General features: G+C 43.9%; 1 protein-coding gene across 12 annotated transcripts; it reads left to right on the top strand.

The window, feature by feature from the left end:
• The first annotated feature begins 6,324 nt into the window (after positions 1–6,324).
• Positions 6,325–20,988, top strand: ZNF287 (zinc finger protein 287). 12 transcript variants are annotated; one of them, XM_081583874.1, is made up of 9 exons: positions 6,325–6,561; positions 7,308–7,903; positions 8,578–8,678; positions 9,356–9,447; positions 10,189–10,218; positions 10,386–10,512; positions 10,654–10,860; positions 10,952–11,038; positions 16,630–20,988. In XM_081583874.1, exons 5-9 carry the CDS (start codon positions 10,189–10,191, stop codon positions 18,183–18,185), a joined length of 2,007 nt encoding a protein of 668 aa, XP_081440000.1. In that variant the 5' UTR covers positions 6,325–6,561; positions 7,308–7,903; positions 8,578–8,678; positions 9,356–9,447; the 3' UTR covers positions 18,186–20,988. The 12 variants fall into 12 exon arrangements, with proteins under 12 accessions (XP_081440000.1, XP_081440002.1, XP_081440001.1 ...); XM_081583876.1 differs by having other exon boundaries at positions 10,126–10,218; XM_081583875.1 differs by having other exon boundaries at positions 10,122–10,218.
• The last annotated feature ends 267 nt before the right edge of the window (positions 20,989–21,255 follow it).

Raw genomic sequence — 21,255 nt, 5'->3', positions numbered from 1 at the left:
CTGGGTGACTCCCAGCTGTGTGGATGTTAGCACCCCTTGTCCCCAAGCTCAGGGAGATATGTCCCTAATGAAGGTCATCCTGGAAGCTTTGCAAAATCTGGATGGCAGTGATGTTGGGGACCATGAAGAAGGAGCAGCAGCCAGCTTGGAAAAAAAGGGCTAATGGGAAGCAGAATAAGCAGCTAGAAGCTGGCAGCCAGGACCCAGACTCTACCGCACTCACCAGCTCCACAGCCCAGGACCTGAACCCCGTCTCCTTAAGCAGTGTAAAGGATCAGTGTGGGACCAGGTCATTGTCGAGGGAACAGAGTTTGAGAGGGTATCCCAGGGAGCCTATAATGGGCCCTCTGGAGCCTGGGCAAGGGTCCTGTGTTGGCTGCCTCCGAGTTTCACAAGGGGACCTTGCTGAAATCCAACCACTGCTGGTGAAGCCCCAGTCGGAGGCTCGGCCTGGTGTAGACAGTGGTGCTCCGCAGGCCCCAAGACTGCTGAAACATTGCAAGACAGTTGGTAAGATGGAGTATCTGCTGACAGCTAATGCATGTAACCGAACCCTTGCACCCTGCACACTTCTCTATCCTGGAGACCAGCTCAGATGGGAAGAGGCACTTCAGGACTCCTAACTGAGGGCAGCTGACGCCAGCCTTACTTGCAAAGGCTGAGAGGTAATTCAAGTCTTCACTTCATTTATGGGGATGATGTTCAGGACACATGGGGTAATCAGAGTGGCAAGTCCTTTGTGCAAAAACACCTTGATCTTCATCCGTTGCCAGATGGTTATTTGAAATCTATGATTTTGTGACACTTTAATATAGAACACGTTTATAGTACCTTTAACAAAGCTAAAAAATTTTTGTTTTTCCCCTAGCCTCACCAAGGTGTAATAGACAAATCATTTAGCAAATTTTTAAAGAGCAATTTTAGTTAAATTCTTGGCTAACGTTATCCAGCAATATAATATCTTTGAATAATCACAATATTTAAATACAATTAACATACAGCAGTAATTCCGTCAGCAATTTGTTTGATTTTCCTCAGTTTATAAGAGTCTTGTCCTTTTGGTTTCATTGTTAGGGATCATGTGAGCATGGGCAGAATATATAGAATTGTATTCAATGTTGTGATTTAGCTGATGAAAGCAATAGGAACTCACAGGTGAAGATAGACAAGCGGCTCATTCAGACTCCAGGTAACATTCAGTCTGCTCTGTAGAATTCTTCACTCCCGAATGCAGATAATTATAATGGCCCTTGAAATCTGTGATCATATATTCTTTGATGTGTTGTCTTCTTGTGATCACTAACTACTCTTGCAAAGAAACATCCTAGCAACTGGATAAGATTTTGTCTTATTTTACAAAATGCTCCCTCAAGTTATGAGTACGACGTTCAAATGCCTCAATGAGCGGCTATTGTTGTAAAATAAATCCTGGTACTGTGAGAAGGTAAAGAATGAAACATAGGGACATTCTATTAAACAAAAGCTTCTGCAAGATAAGTCGGGAAGCTCACACTAAGCGTTTTCCTCCCCCTTGGACTAGGTGCCCCATCCATGGGCGGAACATGCCTGCACTCCAGGAGGGTCATGAAGCCTTCTTGTGGCCACAGGTGAGCAGCGCAGGGAGGCCGGCTGCCTGCCGAATCTGGGGAATTGAATTTTCCCTTTCATCTAAATTACCTAAACTCATGGGCAGTTCACAGCACTCTTATATTATCTTTCCTTTGCGAAGAGACCATAGCAGTGTCTCCACTTTCCAACATAGCTTAGTTAATTTCTGTTTTTCCTCTTTTTCTTGGTCAGCAAAGGTAAAGGCTAACCTCGACCTCCTGATCATCCAGCCTTTATCTTATCGGTTGTGTAGACTGAACACTACCCGTGTTGTGCCTGTGAAGACACTGTGTTCAAGTAATTGTCCCCATCGCTCTCTGAAGATAAAGCGCTCCCCTCACCTGCTCACCCGCCTTCCACCTTGGCCTTTCTGCTCTTTCTGTAAGCCTGACCTCTGAGATTCAGTGAGCCTGGTTCTGTAAGGAACCTCCTACATCAGCCCCAACAGAGCTTCTCAATACGCTGGTGCCCCCTCCCACCAGCCCTTTCTGTATCTCCAGGGAGGGGCTTCCTCCATCTTCCAAAGAAACGGAGCGGGGGACATTTTCCACCCCTACATCCTCGGCCTGTTCTGGACTGTCCACTTCTTTGAGCCTTTTAACCGTCTTTTCCACCATTTGCCAAGTGATTCTGGCATCTCTGCTCAGTGTGGAGCCATCATTTCTCCAAGCTTTTCTCACCACCACCTCCTGGCACCCTCGGCAGAGTGTGTAAGCACTTATCACAGGCATGTGTTCCTTTCCAATGAACTCTCCACACCCAGCTGTATGTTCTATGCTTTGTGGTCCATCATCCTCGGGATCCAGACCATACTCTCCTGATTCCTGCAGACACAGGTTGACCAGGGCCCACAGCAGCTGAATAGTCATCTTCATCTCTTACAATGTCTAGTGTTTCTCTTGTGGGCTGTCATGGAGACTTGACCCTAGTTATGGGTCTAGGAATCAGGAGGGGAGGAAAGTAGATTGGGAGGGGACACGGGTTTTATCACAGAATAGAAGCTTCCTCTGCATCATCTTCAAACAAGACCGAGAGGAGTGGGTCACATTTGCAGGCCCCCAAAATCCAGAGGGATTGGTGTTTACAGATATTTGTCCACATCAACCCAAATGTCCCCATCCCGAGTCTCTGGGTTTCCTCCTTTGCGAGCAAGTTCCTGACCTTGGCACAGAAAACTTCCTGGGATCAAGAATCCAACTCATTAGAAGTTATGCTACTCTTACATTTTTGCTTCAGGCTTCACGACGCCCTCTGCTTTTCACACTTCACCTTAAATTGATGATTAACCACTCTCACCCTTCTCTTGTCAATGGCTCCTAGTAATAACCACTCAATTCCAGTCCTGAAATTGCTCCCTCCCGCATCCCCATCCTGCTGAACCACGAAAGACACTGGGATTCTTGGCCTCTGGAGACGAGGCGTGATCGCTCAGAGCTTTTGTGTAATAAAGTTTTATTAAAGTATAAAAGAGATAGAGAAAGCTTCTGACATAGACATCAGAAGGGGGCAGAAAGCGTACCCCCCTGCTAGTCTTTAGCTGGATGTTATATAGCTACTAGCAGTCTGCTAATTAAAGAAAGGAAATGTCTCAAAACTCAGAGAATGGCACCAGACCCCTCACCCACAAGATGCATTTTGAGATAATCTTGGCACCAGGTGAGTCATCCTGGGCCATGAAACGATTGACATGAATCTTGAAGAAAGGCAGATTCCCATACAAATATATAGTTTCATTAACATAGATTAGGAGAACAATGTATGAGTATAACGTACTGGTTTATCAAGTCAGTTCTGAGCCTTTAGGTGGAACCAACTTGAAGATAGAGTCTGGGATAAATGCATAGCACATTAACATAGCTTAAGACAAATATTTCCATATGAAAAATGCATTGGTTGGCTGGAGGTTTGAGAAAAGTTAAGTTCAGGTGGAACCAGGTGTCATTATGGCAACACAGAGTTTTAAGAGAAACCTCTTTTTGAATATACATAGAGAAGGGGAAAAAAATGTAACACTAGTTTGTTTCTTCCTGCCGCTTCAGAGAGAGAGAAAAAATGTCTGACACTTGCAGCCTATTTCCTCCGTGTGGAGACCCCTGGCGTTCCTGCCTGTTACCCTCTCACTCATAAAGACCTAAGATGTAGCACCCACTAGTGCTTTCTTTCCATCAGTATCCCAGCCTGGTAAAACACCAAGGACAATTTCAATAATTATGCCGCTATAGCCTGACCTGTGCTGTCAGAACTACATCAATCACAAGTAATAGAGTCCTCACTGCCAGCAAGCTCACAGGTGATCTACCATCCAAATCCCATTCTAGAGTCACCTTCCTAGGACCACGGTTGGTACCAACCGTCATAGGGTAAGATTCCCTGGAAGCAGATTCTGAGATGGAAATTGCATGCAGAGGTGTAATTGAATATTGTTCTCTAGAAAAATACCTATAAAAAGAGTGATAACTGAAAGGAAGATTGAGCAAAGAAAAAAGTTCAAACTGCCGTACATTTGCAACAAAGGCCTCATTTGACTCTACAAGGAACTCAGGCTATGATGGCCCTTTAGAGAGATTGCAAGTTGAGGCAAGGGGAGGAGGTCTTTGAACCCCCACAGTGAGCACCACTAGATGTGGCTGCCCCAGGGAGGACGTGTGACCTGAGACAGGATGCTTGCTTCAGCCAGGACAATTCCCAGGGAAATATTTTATTGTGAACCATCAGCAGCCAAACACACTGACGGCTGGGGACGGAGGTGCTACAGCCCGTCACAGTGTGCTCTACAGGATGTACTAAAGTTTCTAGCTTCAGTTTTGATTTCTGTTTTGCTCTCTGCAGTTATATGAGTTATTGCTTGGTATCTTTTGAGGCATTATTGTTAGAGACATGTTTTAAGATGATATGTCTTCTCTGTCAAGTTTTATAACTGTTATGAAGTTGATATCATGCTTCTCTTTTCCCCTAATGATTTTAAAATATTTTATTTGCTTATTTGGCTGTGTCAGGTCTTGGTTGCAGCATGTGGGATCCTTGTTGCATCATGTAGGACCTTTCCTTGCTGCACAGACTCTCTAGTTGTGGCGTGGGGACTCAGTAGTTATGGTGTTCTGGCTTAGTTGCTCCGAGGCATGTGGGATCTTAGTTCCCCAACCAGGGTTTGAACATGCCTCTCCTGTATTGCAAGGCAGATTCTTAACCTCTGGACAATCAGAAAAGTCCCTCCTCTAATGATTTTTTAAGATTCTATTTTGCTAGAGATTAGGCTTATTACTTGCATCAGTTAGGGTTCTGCCAGAAAAGCAGAACCAGTAGGGCATACATACTAAAAGATTCTTTTTTTTTTTTTGCAAGAAATTGGCTTACTCAATTGTGGAAGCTGACTAGGCAAGTTTAAAACCTGGAGGGCAATCTGTTGGGAAGAGCAGGCTGGAAGCCTTGTCCAGAGTTTTTCTTCATCAAGGAAGCCCCAATTTTGCTTTTAAGGCCTTGATTGATTCAGACCCAACCTATTTAATAAGATAATTTCCTTTATTTAATTCATCTGAGTTTATGTACTTTAACCACACTTACAAGTACAACACCATCTAGGTTAGAGTTTGATTCAATAGTGGGAGACTAGCCTTACCAAGTTGACACATCAAAGATCATCACACTACCCAACTTTCTTGTTGTTCAGATTTGCCTGGTGAGGTAATAGTAAGACTCTGACACTCCACCCATCATGAGATGGAGTCGACATCTGCCTCCACTTGATTCCACACAACTTGTGATCCCTTTGGCCAGGAGTATGATGGAAGTCATGCTTTGTGACCTCCGCAGCTATATTCTAACCAGCCACGGGCTTCTCTCTTGTTCACTAGAACACCTACTCCTGAAGCCCGGAGCCGCCATCTCAGCTGCCAGCTGAGTCCTTCATGTCAAAAAGGCCACATGTCCAAACTGAGCTTATCCTTAAGCCATCTCAGCCCAACCAGGAGACATATGAGTAAAGATACAGCTTTGAAGTGGACCCTTCCTGCCATCAAATCATCTTCTCGGCTGAGGCTCCAGAAACAACGGATCAGAGAAAAGCCACAGGCACTGTTCACCTTCCAAATTCTTGACCCACAGAATCCAGAAACATAATAAAATGCTTCTTCTTTAACACCATTAAGTTTGGGGGTGATTTGCCAACACAGCCTTAGATAATGAGAACACTTGGGTGTTTTTCATACTTTTATTTTCAGGCGTTTTTTTGTATGTTGTGAGTATTTATAAACGTGATGCAGGATGTTCTTGTTTCCAGTCTGAGAGTCTCAGAATCAGATTTCTGAGGATGAACTCAGAGTCTTTAACAGTGAGTAGTAAAGAACCAGCACTTTGGGTCTTTCTGCCTTAAGACCCACATCTTCCCTGCCCATCCTTCCTCTAGAACTCAGGCACCAAATTTCTCAGGTTGATTCGCGCTGGGTTACAACCGCCCCCCGTCCCACCCCCCTCATCTGCACCCCTTTTTCCAGATGCTGTTGCTCCCCGACCTCTCAGTCGTCTACCAGACCTGCCTCTGCCCAGGGGAACTTTAAAGCCGGCTCAGAACCTCGCCGGCTACCGAGCAATTCACAGCAGGGTGGGTGGAGGAGGTTGCCACGGAAACGGGTCCACTACCCGCGGCTCGGGCCGGGGGGCCGGCGCGGCTTCCGATTGGCTCCGCGGGCGCGCAGCGTCCTCCCTGCGCACATGCGCAGTGGCGCCGAGGCGAGGTCGCGGCGGAGCCGGGGCTCGGTGGTTCCGGGCCCGGCTTCCTAGGAGCGGGCTGGACGGGCGGCTCCGGCCGAGGCTCTGCGCCCTCCGGGACGAGACGTGGCGGGCGGAGGCCCCTCTGTATCGCGGAACCGAGCCCGCCACGCAGGCGCAGCGCCCGCCGCCATTGTTGCCCGGGGCCTCTAGGGCCGCTCCGCTGCGCGTCCGCCGGTCCGGCCACAGGTTAGGATGCGGGCGGCCTGAGGGGTGGGGGCTGCGGGGCAGACCCCGCGCAGCTGCCCGCGACCTTCAGACTGCGGAGTTAGGGAGACCCTGCCGGGTGAGGAGGCCAGGGGCGCCTCTGCCCTGCAGGCCTAGTGAGCAGCCGGCTTTAGGGGACACGGTGCGGTTGAGGGGGCTCGGAGGTGGTGTCAGGTGGTGTCAGGCCTGCAATGAGGTTTTCCGTGGGAAAACTGGTTCCAACTGTGTTCCTAAAGAATTGTCCTGAAGAAGCTGTGCACGGGCTTCAAGTCACACTGGTCCCCTGTGCTTCTTTCCCGTCCCAGCCCTCAGATAGTGATGGGCTTGGACTGGCCGGCATCGATATGCAGAGCAGGTGGATGGCTCGCCCCTTTTCGCCAATCTTGAGAGCTTTAAAAAGTTCTCCGAGTTTGTGCGAAGTAACAGATTTGCTGTTGTTTTTGAGAGTCACTTCAGGCATTACAGCTTGTGTAATATCAATGACTAAAATACTGAGGCTTTTTTCTTTCTGTACAAGTTAGAAGTTTGACCTGTGTTTTTGCTCAGGATTCAAGTCGTTGCATCTAGCACCACTCTTTTATGGCAATCCCAACTGGTGCCCAGGGCAGATTGCTTTTATTTTACAAGTCTAAGGAGGGAGACCAGGTCTCTAGTCTTCTATTTCTGTTTGTGTGTCTAGCAGAGAGCACGAGGAATTCCTGACCTTGTGGTCTGTTCCTGTGTTTCAGGATCTCTCCCCATCCCTTCGAGTTCTGGGCTCAGAATTTGTAAGGAAGAAAGCTGACTCCTCCTTGCCTCTGTTCAGCCCCTGGCTGCAGCAGCCCTCCGTAAATCTCTCGGTGGCTCTAGCATGTGACTTCAAGCACTTGGCTCTGACCTGGAGAAATAAAGGCTGTTGCCAGATTGACCCTCCTGTTTGTAGCAATGTTCTCCCCAAGCAGGAGGACAACCAGTTCTCGTGCCCAAGTCCTGCTAACATGGAAGACGGACAAGGCTCAGAGCGGACCCCGAAATGCTGAGAAGGAAATCCTCGCTTTGAGACTCCTGCGTGACACTGAGACCTGTCGGCAGAATTTCAGGAACTTCCCGTACCCAGACCTGGCTGGTCCTCGGAAGGCCTTGAACCAGCTCCGAGAGCTATGCCTTAAGTGGCTGAGACCCGAGATTCACTCAAAGGAGCAAATCCTGGAGCTGCTGGTTCTGGAGCAGTTCCTGAACATCCTGCCTGGGGAGGTTCGGACGTGGGTGAAGTCCCAGTACCCGAGGAACAGCGAGGAGGTGGTGACGCTGGTGGAGGACTTGACTCAGATTCTGAAGGAAGAAGGTAAGACTTGTAGGGCAGAGGGGGGAGGAGCCCAGGGTGGTCCAAGAAAACAGCCATCATGTCAGAGAACAGCCCTTTGGAGGTGATCAGGAGAACGGAGCTCAGGGAGTGAGTGAGGACCCGCTTCACCTGAACCCCGTTCTGCGCGGCATTCCCCTTCTACCTGCTCGGAACCCAGCACATGTTCTCTGAACGCAAACGATGTGTCTTGTGAAACAGTGGCCAGGCACAATAAATGACCCCTGTGTGAGCCCTCAGGAGGTTCCCCAAAGAGGTTTGAGCCTTTTGCCAGTAAATAATTTGCTTTGTGAACTGGATTTTATTTAGTTTTTTAACCTATGCTTCCAAATAGCTAGGAAAGTGTCCAGGGAATATTTCTTTACTAAGTGAAAAAACAACTCGCAAAATTTCTATCACGTGAGAGTTTAGTGGGGTATTGTGAGTTTGGCACCTATTCCGAAGAGTCCAAAGCAGACTTGTTTTTGAGGCCTGCACTGGGGTCTTCAGGTGAGTCACTGCCCCTTCCCCTTAATTCTTTGCAGCAGGGGTGCTGTTTCTGGTTTCCTTCTGACTCCTCTTTGCTTTAAGAAAACATAAACATGTACCAGTGAAGAGTTTCCTAGGCTCTTCAGACACCTCTGATCTCCATCACGGTCTCTCTCTCTCTTTCCCAGCTGCTCCTCAGAACTCCACCCTTTGCCAAGAGACCCCAGAGGACAACCCCAAAGGAAGACAAGCTTTCCAGGCAGGGTGGTTCAATGACTTGGTTACCAAAGTGAGTGTCAGTTTCTTCCTTTCTTTCTTTCTAAAACATTTTGTTTATTTATTTGCCTGCCAGGCGTCTTAGTTGCAACACTTGGGATCTTTAGTTGCAACATGTGGGATCTAGTTCCCTGACCAGGAATCAAACCTGGGGCCCCCTGCATTGGGAGTACAAAGTCTTAACCACTGGACTACCAGAGGAGTCCAAGTGTCAGTTCCTTCTGTGATTGTAAAATGCCTCCCTCATGTGTGAGGACATATTCTAACCTGGCCCTCTATCTTCTGTGACCCCAGAAGTCCTTTCAAAGACCTAAGCCTCAGTTTTCAACTTAAGTCTCCCTGGCCTGTTAAGGTAGGTGAGCGCCTTTTACAGGAAACAGGACCCATTGCTTCTTCTGATCATCCGTTTCCTCACTGTTTTATTTTCAAGGACCAGTATCACATGGAGGCTAAAGCATTGACCTCTAAATCCATGTGGGTCTAGATTTGGTTCCGGGTTCTGCCACGGAACCCGTGACTTGGAGCAAAGAGGCTTAACTACTTGTAGCCCGAGTTACTCAACTCCAATGAAAGAATATTCCTCTTGGATTGTGAGCATTAAAGATTATGAGACCCATTAGTCTGGACTGCAGTAAGTCATCAAGAAGACCACAGTGAGATTAAACAACAGTTATTATTTTTCTTTAACAGGTAATTAAAGGCCATGACTTGTGCGGTGTTCCTGTTGATTATGAGTCTCTGTTATCTTAAGGAAGAGCAGCTCAGGCCGTCTTAAGAGAAAGGTTTACTGTGAAAGTATATGTGAATAAGTATATGTGAATAAGTATACCTGAAATTGATAACCAGAGTAAAATTATTGCTTATAGATAATATGAATGTTTACCCAAAAAACCTAAGGAAATCAAGGGGAAACTGTTAGAAACAATAATGGAAAATTTGAGTAAAGTGACAACTACAGAAAATGGCTTACAAAAATTAATCATTTTATTATATACCTGAAAAAATCAGATAGATCATAAAATGAAATAAAAGTTTCCATTCATAGTATTACCCCCTCAAATTTAAAATAACCAGAACTCAACATAGTATAAATTTTGCAATCCTGTGTTATTCTATGGGACATGAAAGAAGAAGCCTTAAATATTATAAAATTGTCAGCTCTCCCTAAATTTTACACTTAACTGTGATTTGAAAATCCCAATACAGTTTTTTAAAGAAAGAAAATTTATTTGAAAAACACGTGAGAGTAACCAAGAATTTTTTTTTTTAACAAAGGAAGAACAGAGGAATGCTAACTTTACCAGACTGTAAGATGTATCTGTAAGTTCAGTAGTTCAGTGTGGTTATTAGTACCAGTTTTATTTTAGAAAGGAAGAGGAAGGGCTCTGCTTTCCATAATAGAGCAGACAAAATATCTTAAAATGTCAAATTATAACGCATTTTATTAATTCATAAGACAGCACTTGAAAAGCCGAACCTTTCAACTCTGTGTCATCTATGTTTACATCCCTTTCTTCTTTAAGATGGAACTGCCAATGCCTGCACTAAAAATGGTAAATTTGACTTTATTGTCATACTTCTTCTAGGCCATTTGAATTTGCTCATCCATACACTGGGTGAATATTGGGTGGTAATCTTTAGGGTCCTGCCAATGCTCAAGACTGTGGTTCCCCCACCACGCACGCATCTGTGCCATCACTGTGCCCTTCCGATGTTTCAGGAATCTATGACATTCAAAGATGTGGCAGTGGACATCACCCAGGAGGACTGGGAGCTCATGCGTCCGGTGCAGAAGGAATTGTACAAGACCGTGACACTGCAGAACTACTGGAACATGGTTTCTCTCGGTGAGCGTCTGTCTGTGCCCCCCAACCACACACATGCCAGAGTCTATCTTTCTTCAGCTCTCAAAAGTGGGTTGGGCCTAGAGGTGAACATGCTCATCTGTTCAGGCACAGAAACAGCCAATTTCTGCTCCCTTTTCCCAGATGAAAGGTTTCAAAGTGAAAGGTCATCAGGAACCACGATGCACGGCCCCCCAGGACTGCCACCCCACGCCTTGCCCAGCGCCTGCCTCCCCCACAGTCTCTGCACACGCATCCTCCAGGGTGGTGGGAGATCTTTGTCCCTGCTCCAAAAGGGCAGTGACCTCATTCATGAGATCGTGTCTGTGAACCGTTCTTTTCCTGTAAGAGGTCTGTCCTCATGGGTAAGAAGGAGTCAGTTAATAAAAGTAGAATGACTGTTTATCTCCAGGGTAAAACTCATTTTGTTCCTCCTGAATAGGACTTACAGTGTATAGACCAACTGTGATCCCCATGTTGGAAGAACCATGGATGGTGCTAAAAGAAATTCTAGAAGGCCCGAGTCCAGGTGAGAGAACCACCAGCGGACGAGATTCTTTGTGCTTAAGAGCCTATGTTATCCTAAGTGTGTGAGATGTGTTTTTAAATATGGCCGAGTCACTCAGTACACAGAGACACCCCAGCTTGTCGAGATGACTGAGCTGCTCGGTGATGCTTCTTTCCAGATCCCGTCTTCAGGAAAAGATCTACCGTATATCATTTTGTACTTCTCCATGACCCTTGGTTTCCCTCTCTTAGAGCTCTGTCTGGGGCTTTCCTTCTGTTCCCTCCCTATATTCTTAAGCATGCATGAATATCCCCTAAGATCTTAAATTTCAAACCCTTTCAACATCTTTTTTAATTTCTTTTACTCTGTTTATTGACAAAATCCTGTATCCACCTGCCTCCAGTCTCCTACCTCCGTCCTTCCTTTTTTTATTTTCTAATTATTTAAAAAGATAACATGTTTACAAGACCAGAAATTGTAAAACTATGTAAAGCCGGATCTATATGGACAGAAGTCTCCACCTGTTTGCCACATTCACACAGTTCCTACATCTATGTAGTCATCTGTGGATTGATACCTAGAATGACTATTCTAGTCCCTGATGATCTTTCATTTAAGGTTCGTAGCGTCTACTGAAGATCCTTGCTTTATTACACTGCAGGTTGAAAAAGGGTGATTTTCTAATTCTTCATCTCTTCAAAATTATTTATCTGTAAAAAACAGCTATCCCTCCTCCCATCCCGTTCTTATATGTACGTGTCACTATGGACTAACGGAATTTTTAAAAATTCAGTGTATTACTAGTCCATTCCATTTGTGAGGTGAGGGAGTTGCTTTTAATTATCAGTTGTCCCAAATGTGAGCGATGGCCGCCTTTCAACCCAAGGCCATGTCCTTTTGAGGCATCTCCATCCATGTTTCAGTGTTTCCTGGCTTCCTGGCGGAGGATGGTCTGTTGGCACACCTCATAACCACCTTAGACCTGGAATTTCTCTAAGGAACAGTGGTTCATTGTAGTGGAGATTAGTGATGAGAAGCCAGAATCTGGGCAATGAGGGTGTTCACTATCCTGGGTACCATTGCTTCTAGATTGGTTCAGTAGGTAGAGCTGTGAAATATGTGTGTAGGTTTCTTGAAACCTGGATTCATACTGGTAACTCAAATTCCAGTCCAGCATCACAAGGTCCATCTTGTACCTTCCTGTATCCATTTTCTACTTCCTTTCCCACACAGTGAGTCACCTGGTTCCCAGCATCAGTATATCTATCTACTCATTTGCTCTGTCATAATAATACACACAAGAATGGTTTCAGAATTATATCGCTGAAATAACAGACTGTTCAGGTAATATTCAGAATGCCTTCCTGTCCTCAGGAAATATTCCACCAAGGATACACAAGGATACCCACCAAGGATGCTGGGTTCAGAGTTACTTGAATTCTTCCCTTCTGGTTTTCTTAACAGTTTGATGTACATTTAACCTTATTTGATTCCATTTGGGTTCAGTTTTAGTGTTTTCTTATTTCTTGATTCTTTTTTATTTGATCTTACATTTTTGAGTCTATAAAAGCATTAACACAGTTCAGAAGTCAAAACTGGAGAGAAAGGCGTGTGCTATCTTCCCTCCTGCCCTATTCCAGCCCACTCTGTGCAGTTTACTCTGTTCACTTGTCTCTGGTTTATCCTTCCTGTGTTTCTCTTTGCAGAGATAAATCATGAATATAGTCTTAGCTCTCCTTTTGTGTATATTGTACTCCTTTGCATTTCCTTTCCTATCACCACCCCTCCTTTTTTAATTTAAGGCACTAACTTCTGGTTGTCTACCAATATCAATGCTGGAATACAGTAGTAACAGTAAATCAAATAGTAATGACAGAGAATAATATGCTCCCTTAGAGCAGATTGCTTCACTTTTTTAAAAAGTTAACTTTATCTGATCACTAGGTATTTTAAGGGTCATGCTACTTGAAAAACTAATTCTTCTTATAATTTATGGCCTATTGGCTTTAGTTGGCAGAGTAACACAAAATATACACCAAATTATTTAGGGAATGACTTCAGCACAGTCTAAATACTGAGAGAACATGTGGCAGGATGGAACTAGCCCTGCACTGCAGTCAGGACAGTCTTCTGGGGAGACACTGCCCCTCTGGGGCCACATCAGTTTTTCAGACTATTCAGGTTGAATTAAGGCTGTAAACCCCAAAAGGGGGCCTTTTGGGGGGGGGATTTTGCTCCCACCAAAGAGCACAAAACTGAGAAAGGCAAGTTCCTCTTCTCCTTCAGTTGAGGAGAGGTTTTGTGTTTTGTTTGTTTTTCTAGCCCATTCTCTGTAAAGAGGGTGTGGCACAGAGTTTATAGGCTCCCACCTGCTGCCCCTCCTGGTTGGCTACAGGCTCTGTCTTCTGGCCCCCAAGCCCTTGCACTCTTAATGGGCAGCTGGAGGCCATCAACAGGATGGGGGAGTGTCTTGGGCAGTCAGCGTCAACTTCCAAGACTCCCAGTCTTCTGCTTTTACTTGATTTGGGGCCTCTACTTTCTTGGTGCTCAGAGAGGTGTAAGTTGAACCTTTGGTTACAGCATCTCATCAGTCATGCTTGAGGAGTGGGAACTTTGATGACTCACAAATCGAGCATCTGTGTTGGTCTCTGATGGCCAGTCCTGTCTCAGAATTTCATGGTTCTTTACATCATACAGGACCACCTATTTCTTCAGGTTCAGCCCAGACCAGACCTCCCCTCATCCTTGATATCCCTCCCTTGATAGCCTGATCAACACTCATCTTTCCTGCTAGAAATATTACACCACTGTCTGATACCTTACGCTGTTAATCCATCCTTTCTGGTTAGTTATATACACATATTTAAGCCCTGCTTAATGGTCTCATTGGGTTAAGAATGTATGCTTATAATAGCAATTTCTTTGTGGTCATCATTCAGACTTGTTACTTTAAGCTTGTTAATTACAACTTTATTTTATTTATTTATTTGGCTGCACCAGGTCTTTAGTTGCTGCATGTGGGATTTAACTCCCTTACCAAGGATTGAACCCAGGCCCCCTGCTTTGGGACCTTGGAGTCTTAGCCACTGGACCACCAGGGAAGTCCCTAATTATAACTTTAATACTTCCTTCTCAGGTGTATGGGATATTCTGTCATAGACTGATTCTGATCACAAAGAAGCTAAACCCAGTTTCTGGGACTATCTCATCTGTATAAATACATGTACACACTACTCGTGTGCTTGTGCTCAATCGCTCAGTTGTGTCCAGCTCTGCAACCCCACGGAATGTAGCCCTCCAGGCTCTTCTGTCCGTGGTATTTTCCCAGCAAGAGTACTGGAGCAGATTGCCGTTTCCTGCTCCAGGGGATTTTCCTAGCTCAGGGATGGAACCCGTGTCTTGCATCTCTTGCATTGGCAGGTGGATTCTTTACTGCTGAGCCACCTCAGAAGCCACACACACACATGCACACGCACACACACACACATGCACACACATATGCATACATACACATACACACTTTCCCATGCATTCCATTAACATTCTCATTTTGTTTTTTTTTTTAAGGAGGGAGTAATAAATCCTGGTTTAAGAAAGTTGTTTTTAAATTATTTTCCACTAGATAAAGTAATACATCAACATTTGTAGTACTAAATAACAAAGAAATACAGGCAATTTCTTGAAAATCAGAAAATATTTTTTGAAGCTTAAAAATCCCCTTGTTGGCATCTTGGTAATATTTACCTAGTTCTAATGAGTTTTCATGCTAGTCATGATACTGCTTTTTTCATTTAACATTACTCCTAAGCATTTTGTAACGTCTAATTTTTGTATTTGAATCAAAGTAATAAAAGTAGTATGTAAATCGAAGCAGCACAAGGCAGAGTAATGAACTATATGTCTCCCTTTCCTTAACTACATGTATGTGCAGGCATGCAGAGAGTGCTGATCTGAGGGGAGAAGGCCCTGGTTTGGGGTGAGGAATCAGAGATACACATCTTTACACTGATGGGATCTTTCCCTACACATACCATTTTCTCTCTCTTTTTTTCCTGTTAATGTGTCCTGCACACTTTTTCAGGTCAATGTGCCTACTATTCCATTATCTCCTGTTCTAACTAGTCCTTTATTAATGGATGAGTCTACTGAATAGATATATTTGTAAATATACTACTTTGATCTGCATCTTAGAAAGTTTCTGAACTATCCAGTGTTGTTTTTACTGTTATTATAAACTCTATTTGATGTTTCATTATATAATTCTTAATATTTTCAAGTTACAAGTTTCTTACCTGATTTCAAAGGTGTTTTAGCTTTAATTTGTTTTAAGTCATCATAATGAAACATAATAGGCATCAACAAATGAATATTTGATGGCTTTGCAGTCAGGTTTTGGGGTCCGTGTGTGTGTGCACGCACATGCGCATGCTTTCATTTGAGTTCACTGTTTTACAACAAGGTATTGTCATTTATTTTACCAGGTTCACTTAAGTGGCCTCCATATCCAGAGTCTTATGCCTTTTTCTGAAGGAAATGTAAAAGGATAAGCCATTTCCAGAGTTTGCATCTGAGTTGGGAATAAACACACAAAACTATGAAATAATGTAAGGCCAACTTCTGCCATAGGCCCAACATTATATTAAGTTGAACTATATGAAAATGCTGATATTCAGCCATATTGACCTATATACAAGGCAGTTTTGTATGATTCAACCTAATCTGTACTTTAGGATTCTAAGAAGGAGAAAGAAACATGAGCTGGGCCATAAGCATCTTTCTTAATAGGTGAAGGTGTCATAAGAGAAATCTGGAGTCTGGAATTAGTGGCACAGTTGTAATTTACGTGGATAACTTCGAACTTTAAGGTGAATGTGAGGTGTGGAAGAGGGGAGAGTACAATAGAAAAGGGTAGATTATTTTGGGCCTGAGTACTGAATGGAGGTATTTTAACTTTTTTTCCTCTAACTTTCATCCTTTAAGCCACTGATCCTGAAACTTCAGTGTGATTTAAACCTCCTGGAGGGCTCAGCCCTACTCCCAGGGTTTTCTGCCTCAGGATGTCTGGGAGGGTCCCAGTCACTTGATGTGTTTCAGGTGACAGTGATGCTTATGCTGAGGGTCTGGACCACTGCTCCAAGGCTGGAGGAGTTACTATAAATATTAAAGCAGGGACACACGCCATGAAACTGCCCAGGATATCACGAGGGTGTGCATGGTAGATTGGAAGGAGGGGTGGTGACAGCCAGCCTGCTTTATGACCTGTTATGTAAATTAACTTATATGATTATAAATGATTATGTAATGAAAGTCATGCCACGTTGTCCCACAGTTCATCATCTGTTTTCACTTCTTAGCTCTGTTGCCTGACCTCACCTATTCTAGTAGCTCCACGCTGGTGTTAAATAGGGAGGAGCCGCTCCTCCTTCAACTATTTAGGCCTGTTTTCTGCCGTTTTATCCTCCTTGCCTGCACGTTGAGGACCATGTTATGAGGCTGTCAAAGCCACAGACTTTTTAGGCATTTTATTCATGTTCATTATTTTGTTTCTACTTGAGTAGTTTCCTTTCTCCAAACAGAGGAAGACTTTTTTATATATATATTTTTAATTTCAGGATGGGAAACCAAAGCCCAAGAGTGTTCTCTGGTGGAAAATGTTTCTAAACTCAAAAAGGATGGAATCAAGCCCATCAAACTGGAAGAACCCTCTGACTATGATGACAGAATGGAGGGGCAAGCAGCAGAGACCTTCAGGAGAATTCCCACCAAAAGGAGACATTTCAGTGCGAAGTCAGTCCTTTCACAAGAAGATGGTCCTGTAGAAGACTTTAAATATGATATATATAGAAGTGATTTTGAAAAGCATTCAAACCTAATTATGCAGTTTGGTACCCAATCAGACAATAAAACTTTCATGTACGATGAAGACAAGACCGCCTTCAGCCCCGGCATCGTACACAGGAAAATATACCCCGGAGAGAAGCCTTATAAGTGTAAGGTGTGTGGGAAGAAGTTCAGGAAGTACCCATCCCTCATCGCACACCAAAACAGCCATGCCAAAGAGAAGTCTTACGAATGTGAAGAGTGCGGCAAAGAGTTCAGACATGTCTCATCCCTCATTGCACATCAGAGGATGCACACGGGAGAGAAACCCTATGAATGCCACCAGTGCGGGAAAGCCTTCAGCCAGCGTGCCCACCTCACCATCCACCAGCGGATCCACACGGGAGAGAAACCCTACAAGTGTGATGACTGTGGGAAAGACTTCAGCCAGCGTGCTCACCTCACCATCCACCAGAGGACACACACGGGAGAGAAACCCTACAAGTGCTTGGAATGTGGTAAAACCTTCAGCCACAGCTCATCACTCATTAATCACCAGAGAGTTCATACTGGAGAAAAACCTTACATATGCAATGAATGTGGGAAGACCTTCAGCCAGAGCACACACCTCCTCCAACATCAAAAGATACACACAGGAAAGAAACCATATAAATGCAATGAGTGCTGGAAAGTATTCAGTCAGAGCACTTACCTTATTCGACATCAGAGAATTCACTCTGGAGAGAAGTGTTACAAATGCAATGAATGTGGAAAAGCCTTTGCTCACTCCTCCACACTTATTCAGCACCAGACCACTCACACTGGAGAGAAGTCCTATATATGCAGCATATGTGGGAAAGCCTTCAGCCAGAGTGCAAACCTCACCCAGCATCACAGAACACATACTGGGGAGAAACCCTATAAGTGTAGCGTGTGTGGGAAAGCATTCAGCCAGAGCGTTCACCTTACTCAGCACCAGAGGATTCACAATGGAGAAAAACCGTTTAAATGCAACATATGTGGGAAAGCATATAGACAGGGCGCAAACCTTACTCAGCATCAAAGGATTCACACTGGAGAGAAACCCTACAAATGCAACGAGTGTGGGAAGGCGTTCATTTATTCCTCATCACTTAATCAGCATCAGAGAACTCATACTGGAGAGAGACCCTATAAATGTAACGCATGCAACAAAGATTTTAGCCAGAGAACATGCCTTATTCAGCACCAGAGGATTCACACGGGAGAGAAGCCCTATGCGTGCCGCATATGTGGCAAAAGTTTCACCCAGAGTACGAACCTCATCCAGCATCAGCGTGTCCACACAGGTGCCAAAAATCGCAACTAATGCATCCGGGAGACTGCGCATAGGTTTTCAAACCTAATCGTTCTACATTTTATTTTGTACTCTGCTTGTTGAAAACATTATTCAAAAGAAGTGCAATATGGATTAGATTTTCACTCAGCAGAAGTATCAGAATTAGTGATGGGAGTATAACCTATTTAAATGTACTGTGAAATTTCAGATGAAAACATTCACTTCATAATAACCTTTATTTGATACCGGTTTAGTTCATTCCAGAAAGAAACCCTAGGAAAGGAAGAGTGCCAGAAACCTGTTAGCCACTAACTCAGACTGAATTTCAAGTACTTCTTCATGAGGCCTTAAGAATGTACTGTAACAGGAAGGCTTCCATCCAGTAGAGCTTCCACACCAGAGGGTAATCCCAGGGTGACAGAACAGAAGAGCTGCCCTCCAGCCTTTAGTTCTTCCCAGCTTTGAAGCCTTAAATGTGTAAAGGGCCCCCTTCCCTTTTCCTGTTATGCCATAACTGCCATGTGAAGCCAGTAGGTTTGCCAAAAAAGAAAATGGTTGAAAGTATCTTAAGGAAGGACTTCTGTGTGACCACTGTTTAATTATGCTTTCCTCTAAATACTGAGATGTTAAAGGAAGAGCAGCCTAGTGAAAGATGATCTGTTAGGAAAAGCTAATGTGTCTGTAACCCTTAGACACGTGCACAAATTAAACAGGCAAAAATTAAAATTTAAACAAAAATTTTAAATTTAGATATGTTTAGTATCTAAAACATAATAGCCTGAGTCTCACTAGCTTTTGACAGGCTTCCCAGGTGACTGAGTGGTAAAGAATCCGCCTGTCAGTCAGGAGACGCAGGAGACCCAGGTTTGATCCCTGGGTTGGGAAGATCCCCTGGAGGAAATGGCAACTCACTCCAGTATTTTTGCTCCAGCCAATGGGGTTGCAAAGAGTTGGACACAACTGAGCACGCACTAGCCTTTGACAGCTGTCATCCAGAAGAAAAAAAGAATACAGTTCTTCCCCCCCCCATCTGATTCCTAAATTCAGTTTCTTTTTTTTCCCCCATCTGACTCCTAAAATCATACCTTAAGGCTCCCCTGTGACTGTCTTACTGTAGAAAGTCCGTTTCTTCCTTTGAAACATGTTTCTTGTGTGCCTGCTGTGCTCAGGGCCCAGACCTCCTAGTTGGATCCTTCCAGGGCTTACCTGCTGAAAGTCACAGCTGACTGAAGCAACAGAAAGCTTTCTAAAATAATGAAAGGTAACAAAGTCAAGGACATGATCTTAACCAGTGCTTCATGGAATGAACCTAAGAAACCTGCTGAAATGGGTTGCTAAATGCAACACTGTTATCTTAAGAAAGTAATGAGTGAAAGCAGATATTTAAACAGTATGAGGAAAAAATGAGTAGTGGGAAATGGGTTTGAGTTCAGTGTACAAAGTGGGTCAGGGAAAAAAATCTAAAGAGTGAGGAAAGAGGATCCAGAAGACAACTTACAGCTGAAATGTTACTAGATTTGATTATCTAAGAAAATAAGAGTGGCCACGTGAATGAAAAAGCAAACCAGCCTATTTATGTAAGAAGAAACTAAAATTGACTGGTTGCAAAAGAATCACTGAAATTGGTACTCCTTGTACATGTAAGTAAAATAGGGATTACTCTTAACGGGATGTTTCATTGGAAAAAGCATTGGTGCAGAAACTATCACCGTTGCAGTAATTATTAAACAGTAATAACTGTGGGGCCCCAAGCAGCACACAAGGAAAACTGGTAGAAACACAAATTAGAAATAGGTGAAAACCACTACTGTCTGTACTGTCCACAGCATTGCACTCTCAGAATTTCAGACCATGTGCTGACAGCTGACCTTCCCTTCCGCTTGTGTTCCTTCAGTGCCTTGCCTTTGGTAGGTGGTTGAGATATGCTGGTTGAATTAATGAATATGCAGTCAAGTTAGGCTAGAGTAAGAAGGCAGAGTAACTGATGTGGTGTGAAATTGGCAAATCTTTATAGTTTTTGGTGCATACATGCAAAGAAATATGTAACAAATATTGGCCAGGAATGACTTCAAAATGAAGAATCAGAATCCCCAAATCTTATTAGCGGAGATATTCCTAAAAAGTCATGGGACGTCGTTATACAAGAAGCTTTCCTGAGCTAGGTGAGGAAAGCCTGATATAAATTCTGGTGCCATGAATAACAGTGTAAGCATGTGTGAACCATGCAGCGTCATCTGGACGTTGGGAAGACCTGAGGGGGAGGTGGCAGAGGACTTGGAGTGCCAGTGTCTTCCAGGCTCTCTTCTTGAGCGTTTTCTTCAAGACGCTGCTTCCCCTGCCCTCCTGGTGGTTGACCTCGATGTCGTGGGGTCACCCTTCACAAAGTGCGGGTTTTCTCGAGGTTGCATAGTTCTCAAATTATGCTTCTGCCATAGTGACGTTAAAAAAGTAACCATTGTATTTAAGGAGCAATTTTTGTAACAGCACTTCATTTTACACTTTATTCTCCTGGAAAGAAAGTGTGGAGTGTTACAGTCCATAGCGCCTTTCTTTGCATTAATCCGTGTTTCCTACCTTTGTGTGTTTTATGTAAATAATACATTTATAAGGTCTTCCACTGAAAACACTGAGGCAGTTGATGCCCTTATAATAATAATCGTGGAGAATCCTAGATCTTCATGTTTTTCCCACTTTTACAGTTGTCTGATCCATGCTTTGAAGGTTTTTTTTTAACAGGTAGTCTTATTTTCCACAACTTTTATTATGAAATGTTCACATATACAGAAAAGTTAAATAATAAAATGAACTATATATATCCACCTAGGTTCAAAAATTAACATTTTGGCATATTTTTTACTGAACAACTGGAGAGTAACTTACAGACATTTCACCCTTAAACACTAACCATGCATCTATAAAAACAACCACAATAACATTACATATCTCAAAAAAATGAACATTAATTCCCGACTATCAAGCCGACTATCAAGCACTCAGTCTGTGTTTACATCTTCAAGCTGTACAGATGCTTGTCTGTTCCATCCACCCAGAATAGCTTTCTGCCTTGAGGTTTTTTTCCCAGGACTTTTTTTTTTTCTCC

The sequence above is a fragment of the Giraffa tippelskirchi genome, chromosome 3, assembly GCF_054371585.1.
Source record: "Giraffa tippelskirchi isolate mGirTip1 chromosome 3, T2T-mGirTip1v1.2.pri, whole genome shotgun sequence".
NCBI lineage: Eukaryota > Metazoa > Chordata > Mammalia > Artiodactyla > Giraffidae > Giraffa > Giraffa tippelskirchi.
Note: the sequence above shows the minus strand (reverse complement) of the source record. Positions and strands in the feature narration are given on the sequence as shown.